The 10,000-nt window shown below is 50.4% G+C and overlaps 1 protein-coding gene across 2 annotated transcripts in view; it reads left to right on the forward strand.

Moving 5' to 3' along the window:
• Positions 1-3,251: 3,251 nt before the first annotated feature.
• LOC115537461 (neuropilin and tolloid-like protein 1) overlaps positions 3,252-10,000 on the forward strand; it is a 13,944-nt gene continuing 7,195 nt past the window's right edge. For both annotated transcript variants that reach the window (XM_030349414.1, XM_030349413.1), the window contains exons 1-3: positions 3,252-3,330; positions 4,000-4,145; positions 9,370-9,483. In XM_030349414.1, coding sequence (XP_030205274.1) covers positions 3,275-3,330; positions 4,000-4,145; positions 9,370-9,483 — 316 coding nt within the window. In that variant the 5' untranslated portion in view covers positions 3,252-3,274. The remainder of the gene's footprint in view (positions 3,331-3,999; positions 4,146-9,369; positions 9,484-10,000) is intronic.

The following is a 10,000-nucleotide window of genomic DNA, read 5'->3' on the forward strand; positions in this document are numbered from 1 at the left end:
CCCCCCCCCCCCTCCCCTAAAAACCACCCACAGCCGCATTGTCAACGGTTGTGTTCCTCTGAGACAGTGTGTACAATACCACCTCCCTCCCCCCACCTCCCTCCCCCAAACAGAGGAAGCTGAAGTAAAACAAAATATAACCAAAAAGCTGTTGGTACGGGATTTTTCCTTCCGGGCGCCATTTTCCTTTTCCGTCGTCTTTCCACTTCTAGAGAGAGAGCGTATTCGCCTCTGCCCGGTGATGGGCTCTGCCTCGTCATTGGTCGCTGCAAGACCAACGCTGAAGCGGCCTGTATTCCCACTGGAGCCAATTCCCTTGCGTTCCCACGGCGATGCGATGCGATCTCCCTGATCCATTGCTCTCCCATGGTGACGCGATGCCATCTGCACCCTGTTGGACGTCCAGACAGACGGGCTGGACGGACGGGCTGACAGGGTGATCGGGAGTGGACGGATTAATTCATGTTCACCAAAAGTTTTTAATTATACTCCTTTGTCCATTTATTCATATTTTTAAAGAAACATACACAAACACCATCACCAACACAAACGCACACGCACGCGTACGCTCTTCCACTAACACACACTTGTACACACACACACACACACACACACAAACACGCACATATTCATTTATCTTATTAATGAATGAATGGACGAGGGAGAATTGTAAAAACTGCGTGGTAAACACGGATACAACTGATATTATCAAAGTGTCCGTTTGAATAATACATTGACTCATTAATAGAATCCATTGATTCGTTAATTAACGGTTGGAGCAATACAAAATAAAAACACAGGAAGTTTCATTTTTAAGAATGTGATTAATTCCTCTAATTCCGGCGGCCTGTGCGTGTCTGATAACAAACACCGCCTCCTCATCCTGTAGGGAGAGTCCACAGAGTGTGTGTTGTTTCTATAGCTCTCCCGTATATAGGGCTGGAGTGTGATTATGCGGTCCTAGCTTACCAAATAATAGTAGTCCCTCCTCTCTTTAAGCCAAAAGCACGCACGCACTCATACACACACACTAACAAACACTCACACACACACACACACACTACACACAAACACACACACACACACACACACACACACACACACACACACACACACACACACACACACACACTAACACTCACCCAAACTAGCACGCACGCAAACTCACACGCACAGTCACAGTCACAGTCACACACACACTAACACACACACACACACACACACACACACACAATCCCAACGGTTCTATTTAAAAGCCGTGAGAGAGGATGTGAACGTCCTCGAGTTCTTGTCAGGACCCTGCGGAAAATACAAGGTGTAAAGGACAAGCCCTTCTCTCCCCCCCCTCCCTCCCCCCCCCCCCCTCCCCAGCTGCAGAACAGGTTTTATTTATTTTAGTATATATATATTTTACGACTGCAGTGTTAGAATGAGAATCGGCAGCGCAATCGACGGCAAAGTCTCTCCCAACGCGTTAATCAGTGTTCTGGAACGAGGATCTTGGAGGGAATGCTAATTAGAAACTCACCGACCGGATTCACCGCCCTACCTGGGAGTGAATCCATGTCGCTGTTTATTAGAGGATGTTCTGACACGTTAATAAAAGGATCGAGGCGCCTGGGTTTTAAAAGTAGGTACTAAGTAGGTTTGGAATAGCGAAACAGCACAAAAAGACAAACTAGACTATAATAGATTGAATAATGAAGAAATGCACGCGGAAACCCCTGCAATAACGTGACAACAACATCGTCGTAACGTCGTTTATCTCACACTGACAGTCCCCCACCCACGCTCCCTGCTACTCTATATACATCCCCTCCCATGAACCCCCCAGTACCCCAACGTCCCCCCTCGTCCCCACAGCGACCCTAATCTAATCCTAATTGCTCCGTTCATACTTCCTCATGGCTCTGCTAACACCCTCCCTCCCCCCTCGACCCCTCTCCTCCTCTACACCCCCCATTAGGGGGCAGGAAAACCCACGAATGAACACAAACACTGTGTGTGACAGGTCGTAATAAGACTGGGGGGGGGGGGGGGTGAGATTACCCATGGCACATACTGGACCCCCCCCAGACTCCTGAGTCTGGGGGGGGTCCAGTATGGGTCATGGGTCATGCGTGGTGGACGCGGTCCGTCAGCCGCTGTTCCTGCAGTTTCTTGTCTTCAGCATTTCAGAAAGCCTCAACCCCACCCCCCCCCCCCCCCCCCTCAGCGATCCGCTCATTATCCGTAATGATGCTGGGGGTGGGGGGGGGGGGTGGGCCGGAACCAGAGCTGTGATTGGTTGTCGGCGAACGGCGACCGGCGACTGGCGAACGCCGCCCGGCGACGGGACGATCGCCTCCCAAAGCGCTGGTTTCCCAAGGCCGTCTCAGAGGGCACAGGGAGAGGGGTGTGGGTGTGTGTGTGTGTGTGTGTGGGGGGGGGGGGGGGGGGGGGGACGGACTGTGTGGGTGTGTGTGTGTTTGTGTGTGTGGGGGTGTGTGCTTGTCAGTAAGAGAGGGATGGGATAACTTCCAAATTAGATGTGTCATGGTTTAAAAGTGCAATTCCAGTATACTGTCTGAGAATCAATGTCGTCATTATTTTGTTATTGGGCTGTCTGAAACTAAAATGAGAATGTAGTCCGAAGAACGAGTGAGCTGTCATGTGGGATCTTTGGGATCTTCTCAAGCACGAACAGCAGAAATGTTTCGCCTGCCGCGCGTATGGATGTGTCTCCCATCCATCTCGCTTTATTAAGCCTAATAATCGATTAATTAGGTCCTCCTCTTAAAAGCTGTGTATTTTGAGTCAATCGAGGATCTTGATTTATGTCTCTCTCTCTCTCTCTCTCTCTCTCTCTCTCTCTCTCTCTCTCTCTCTCTCTCTCTCTCTCTCTCTCTCTCTCTCTCTCTCTCTCTCTCTCTCTCTCTCTCTCCCTGCCCATTTTTTAATCTTCTTTAATGAAAGCGATGATTCTGATTGCCGTCATTTCTCTCAAGTCTCTTAATAGCATCGTCTTCATCACTTTTGAGGAAGCATCCACATGTTGCTCCTCTCTCTCTCCCTCTCTCTCTCTCTCTCTCTCTCTCTCTCTCTCTCTCTCTCTCTCTCTCTCTCTCTCTCTCTCTCTCTCTCTCCCTCTCTCTCTCTTGCTCCATCCCTGATTGATCCCTTGTTTCCCCTGTCTCTCCTCCCCTCCCCCCCCTCCCTCCCTCCCTCTCCCCCTCCCTCTCTCCCCCCCCTCCCTCCCCTGCTGTAGATCTACCTGCGGTTCCTGGACTATGAGATGGCCAACTCCAACGAGTGCAAGCGTAACTTCGTAGCGGTGTACGACGGCGGAAGGTGGGGCAGTCCGCCTTGTTGTTCTTTTACCATACCGTATATCGTTAGCCTCCTAGCATGATTAAGTCCTATTTTGGCCTTGGCTGAACTCTCCTAGTGCTGCTGGCTCGCTGTGCCTCATTGGCCGAATCCTAGTGTTTTTACATTCCATAAGCACTATGCTGAACCTTAATATATGACTTAGGCAATTATGCTATGAGGCTAATGATACATAACTATGTACATAACTGTATTCATAACTATTTACGTAACTATTTGTAACATATTTGTAACTATATTTGTAACTATATACATAAGTATTTGCAGAACTAAATTCAAAACTATATGCATAGCAATATCCATAACTATATGCATAACTATGTACATAACTATTTGTAACATATTTGTAATTATATTCATAACTGTAACTATATATATATATATACATAACTATATACATAAATATAACCATATATATATATATATGCATAACTATATTCATAACTATACCCATGACTAGATTCATAACTATATTGATAACTATAACCATTACTAGATTCATAACTATATTCATAACTATAACCATAACTAGATTCATAACTATATTGATAGCAGTAACCATACCCAGATTCATAACTATATTCAAAACAATATTGATGCCCATCCCCCCGGGCGTTGTCTGTTCGTCAGCTCGGTGGAGGACCTGAAGAACAAGTTCTGCTCCACGGTCGCCAACGACATCATGCTGACCTCCACGCTGGGAGTCATCCGCATGTGGGCCGACGAGGCCAGCCGCAAGAGCCGCTTCCGCATCCTGTTCACCACCTACCAGGAGCGTGAGTACCATCGCCGCCGCCACCGCCGCCGCCGCCGCCACCACCGCCGCCGCCGCCGCCGGTGAAGTGTCACGCCGTAAACACGTGTCCGGCGATCAGGACCCACCCCCCAAGGTTAACGAAACGCCAAAGTATTAGCCTCGTTATACGTGTGTGTTCTAATGACGCCGATAACTCACGCTGAAGTCGAGCAGGTATTAAAAAAAAATGGAGGGAAAAAATAAAAATGTCGGTTGGTGAATGACTGTTGAGTGGCGGGCGTTAGGGGGGGGCGGGACCCCGGGTTCGATGCGTTTATCAGCCGGTCGAAGGCGCGCTGCAGGCGAGGCGCGTTCAAAGGTTTCCGTTTAATGTTCTAACGATTCAAACAGCATCCTGTAGTAAACCAGAGCGCAGCGCGTTCCTCGTTCCAGAGCCCGAGGCCGTGGCCCTCACGGAGAGCTCACAGGACCGCTCTGCCGCGGTTGGTTCAGCCGGCTCTGGATGCTCACACAATGTGGGGAGGATATGCAAAATATCAACGGTTAGCGTGCCTCTGTGTCGCCCTCCATTGTTGATTTGCATATTCTATCTACGTTGTAATTACACAAAGGCGGTCGGAAGTCGACAGAGTAGTGTTTTAATGGAAGCCCATTAGGGAGTCTGTGTGCGACGTGTGACCACGCACATGCCTGTGTGCGTGTGCGTGCGTGTGTGTGTGTGTGTGTGTGTATATGTATGTGTGTGTGTGTGTGTGTGTGTGTGTATATGTATGTGTGTGTGTGTGTGTGTGTGTGTGTGTGTGTGCACGTTTGCGTGTGTGTGTGTGTGTGTGCGTGCTTCCTCAGCAGTTGCAGCAGTGCCAGTGTAACTAGTCCTGAGCAGTGCCAGTAGTGTGTCACTAGTCCTCAGCAGTGCCAGTATTGTGTCACTAGTCCTGAGCAGTGCCAGTGTGTCACTAGTCCTGAGCAGTGCCAGTGTGTAACTAGTCCTGAGCAGTGCCAGTAGTGTGTAACTAGTCCTCAGAAGTGCCAGTGTGTAACTAGTCCTCGTCCCCATTCTGGAGGCCGGTCCTCGGAGCCCAGCCGGGGTGTGCGGTTGCCCCGGACAACAGCGCTGCCTAAGCCACTCACGCGGTCTCGAGCTTAAGACCTTCATCCTTTTAGAGCAGCGTTCGAGAAAACCTCTGATAGGACTGCGGCAGCGCGCTAAACAATATCCGGCCGGATGACGAGCAACATCGGACACACGGTTTGGTCGTCTGCTAAGAATGGGGAATTGTCTTCAGACTTGAGTCTGTAGTGACGCTGTTGCGACGGCAGATTGCAAAACCGTTTTCCTCCAAACAGAGTACAGGGCTCTTCGTTATGCGCCGGTTGACAAGTGTTTAATATTTACCGGATAATATTTATATAATATAAGCTTTAGTGGTTTGTTTTGAAGTGGGAAGATGAGCAGACGGCTAATAGACACTCACAACGCGCGCCCTTTGTCCCCCGCAGAAAACAGGGTAGTATACCGGGCTTATGTTTTATAATATGGCATAACAAAAGAAGAGTCTGCCTGTGAAGAAGTCCGACCTCCTTAACCACGGAAGGCCGGATGAACATCAGCTCCTCTGAAGTGAATAGAAACAGCGACCTCATATTTCAATAGAACGGCTCTTTGAGTCCACTCATTGAGGGGGGACAGGTGTCACATTCACAATTGAATGAACTGCAAACACTGCATGTGTGCGATGGACACACATATTACCAGATACAGTCTCTCACACACACACACACACACACACACACACACACACACACACACACACACACACACACACACACACACACACACACACACACACAAATAATGAGAGACGCGCACACACACACACACGCACGTACGCACACACACACACACATTCACACACACACACACACACACATTCACACACACAAACAGCGAGAGACACACGTGCGTGCGAGCATGCGCACACACACACGTGCACACAGGCATACACACGCACACACACACTCACACACACACGCACACAGACGCACGCACACACGCACGCATGCACGCACACACATGCGCTCAATGTAATACAGGACAGGGCTTGGCAGTGAGAGATTAAAGATGTTAAGGCTCTACTGTAGATGTGCAGCCTACCGTCATGTTTTCCTCCCATACGATTAATACCCGCTACGGTGACACCTCAGCTGTCACCACGGTTACGGCTAGTCAACACGCCACCACCACCACCACCGCCACCTCCACCGCCACCTCCACCACCACCACCTCCACCACCACCACCACCACCTCCACCACCACCACCAACACCACCCCCACCACCACCACCACCAACACCACCCCCACCTCCACCACCACCTCCACCACCACCACCAACACCACCCCCACCACCACCACCACCACCAACACCACCCCCACCTCCACCACCACCTCCACCACCACCACCACCACAATCCCCACCACCACCACCACCTCCCTGTAGTGTCACCACGGTGGGCTCTCTCATGCAGCTGCCCTGCCCGTCCACTAAGGCATGGCTCTACACCACCTCCTCCGCTGGGCATGGATGTCTGAACATCGCCTGGCTTTAGAGGGGGAGGGGGGGAGCCGGGTCCGTAGCAGAGTGTGCAATTAATATGCAGAGAACGTCGTCATGGGGGCTGGATGGATTGATGGATTGATGGATGGATTGATTAATGGATGGATGGATTGATTAATGGATGGATGGATGGATTGATTAATGGGTGCGTGGATTGATGGAAGGGTGAATGGATGGAGGGAGGGCAGGTTGGCTGGATCGGATGGATGGATGAAGGGCTGATCCTATAACTAAATGATGTATGTTCTGGGGTATCTCAGCGCCTCACAATGTGTAAGTAATGAGGCGACATGGCCCTGACTATTTCGCCTCATTTAGCGGTTCTCTGTGTGCCGCCGTCACAGAGTCGACATGCTGCTGTTTGGGCAAAAGGGCACTTTTATTGCAGAATGTCTGGAAATTAATTTGGCAGGAGATTAGTGCGGATCAAGCTCGTAATAATGGCTGGGCTCACTCGCTGGCGTGTTTGAAGTCGGTGGCGTTTTTTCCCGAAAGATTGGGTTCCCTCTAGTGGCGGTTTGGCAGAATGCGGCCACTCGTTGGTATGAGGCAGAGCCGTTCGGTGGCGGGCTCTGGGATGAGGCACGAGTCGCACGACGCAGGATTAAAGAACTGCTGGATCTCACTTCTAACTTTAAAGTAGAGATGCAATTGGGAAAGTCATTGCACAGAAAACAGTCCCAAGTACATAAAGTCTCATCACTGACATTCCCTTTTTCTTCGTTCTTGTACTTCGAGATTTGCCATTGCGATAATTGCTATTGTAAATCTTCTCATTACTATCGATTTTAAACGGGGATGGCTGTTCAGCGCAATGCACCGCTTGCTAAATCCAAAGAAAATACTACAGCGGTCAAACAGGGAGAGCTATACTAAGAAATCGAATATGTGGAGGATATAGTGGCCAAGATAACACAAAGCTCTGGGAGGGGGGGGGAGGGGGGGATGACCGGTTATTATTCAGTGGGGATAAGTGCTGCGATTCAAACAGCTATTTATCACCCTGGTAAAGCTGTCAACAGCAGCTCTGCATTACCTGAGGCAGTGCATTGTTTTAGTGCCTAGCGTGTAGTGTGTATGTATGTGTGTGTGTGTGTGTGTGTGTGTGTGTTGGGGGGGGGGGGGGGGGGGGGGGGGGTTGTGTGTGTGTGTGTGTGTGTGTGTGTGTGTGTGTGTGTGTGTGTGTGTGTGTGTGTGTATGTGTGTGTGTGTGTGTGTGTGAGGGATAGAGTGCAATGTGATAGAGAGAGAGTGAAAGAGAGAGAGAGAGAGAGAGAGAGAGAGAGAGAGAGAGAGAGAGAGAGAGAGAGAGAGAGAGAAGAGAGAGAGAGAGAGAGAGAGAGAGAGAGAGAGAGAGAGAGAGAGAGAGAGAGAGAGAGAGAGAGAGAGAGAGAGAGAGAGAGAGAGAGAGAGAGAGGTAGATTAAGTAAAGTGATAAAGAAAGTGCCGGAGTGGATGGTCCACCATGACTAACAAGCCGGGTTGTTTTTTTTAATGGAGCCATCCATTATCCACCATTGGCGGGGCATATTAAACAGAGAGAGGCAGCGTCCGTCCGGCCTCTCTCTCCAGGACGGGGCGTGCTGCGGGGAACGGCGTGTGCTGTCTTTCCAGCCTTCCACTCTTCTTCCAAAGGCGGGCTTGAGAGTAATTGACGCCGCCGCTGTGCTAACTCTTGCAAATCATCCTCCAATGATGTGAATATACCTTCGCCTGAGTATCGTCATTTCACACGGGGAGAGTGAAATACTATTATGGGAATGCAAGGGGAGTGTTTCGGCGTCGGCGTCAGCTTGGTAGCACGCTAGCTTGGCTGCTTGGTAGCCCAGTGGCTTGGTAGCTTGCGGCGCTAAAAGTAAAGACCTCAGCTCTTTCGGGGGTTGGCTTCACACTGCGCTACATTAGCATGATTGGTTGTCAACAGCGGGATGCGTTCAAGGGCACCCTGGGTTTCAATTAGCTGCAGAAGACCTGCTCCACCCCTCCACCTCTCCCTCTCCCCCCCATTGGTCGGAACAGGAGCGCGTCTGCTGTCCGATTGGGTGGCTCTGCTGTCATGTGTGTTTGGGGGCGGGGACATGTTGGGGGAATGCAGTGGAGGACGTTAGTGGTGGTGGTGATAGATGATTCCATCCTGGTCGAGGGCTGGGCGAGGTTGTCTTTACTGCTGGGGGGGGGATGAATAAACAGCATCGCTGCAGACGAACTATTGGCAAAATATTGGTGTTTGCGATGAGCATTTTGAAATGTCAGACACAGACACAGACACACAGAGGCATTGTCACACGCACACACACACACACACACACCCACACACACCCACACACACACACACACACACACACACACAGGCATTGTCACACACATAGATAGGCAGACTAGAGATGCAGATTCAAAACTCATCTCTGACAAATGTTTAAGGAAGGTATTGAGGGTGAAAATGAGCTCAGTCCACTTTTATTCTATATCTAATATTCTCTCTCTCTCTCTCTCTCTCTCTCTCTCTCTCTCTCTCTCTCTCTCTCTCTCTCTCTCTCTCTCTCTCTCGCTCTCTCTCGCTCTCTCTCGCTCCCTCTCTCTCTCTCTCTCTCTCTCTCTCCCGCTCTCTCTCTCCCGCTCTCTCTGCAGCCCCGTGTGTAGGAGACGCCTTCTTCTGCCACAGCAACATGTGCATCAACAACACCCTGGTGTGCAACGGCATGCAGAACTGCGTGTACCCCTGGGACGAGAACCAGTGTAAAGGTGAGCAACGAGGAGGACGGGCGATCGAAACCGCAGTCAGCCGGCGCCTTGCGCAGCACCTTACAGCCACCGCATCGTTTAGAGGAGGGAGGCAGGTGATTAACACAACACCTGTCTGTTCATGGGCTCCCGAGGGCCACGGCGCCTCACATCTCTCCTCGGTGGACAGCATAATCAAACCACCACAACTCCGCAGTGAGCGTTCCCGGATACGAGTTCATTAAACACAGCGGCTGCTGCTCCACGGTCAGCCAGTGGACAGAAGGCCGATAGTCGGTGCTCTCGTTGTGGCTCCTTACTGAGTGTCTTGGCATCAATACTACAGATATATGTTAAGACGCTCCTGGTCGTTTTTCATAGCGATGAGCCATGAATGATGTCCTGTCTTTGCCTGTGAATAGCCAAGCACAGTCAAAGCATAACAAAAACTAAAGAAGGACTTGGCGTGCGAGCCTCTGCACTCACAGAAGTGCAGTAGTGGTGTGGCCAGATGAAAGCCTGACCCTATACATAAATC

The sequence above is a fragment of the Gadus morhua genome, chromosome 23 (assembly GCF_902167405.1).
Source record: "Gadus morhua chromosome 23, gadMor3.0, whole genome shotgun sequence".
NCBI lineage: Eukaryota > Metazoa > Chordata > Actinopteri > Gadiformes > Gadidae > Gadus > Gadus morhua.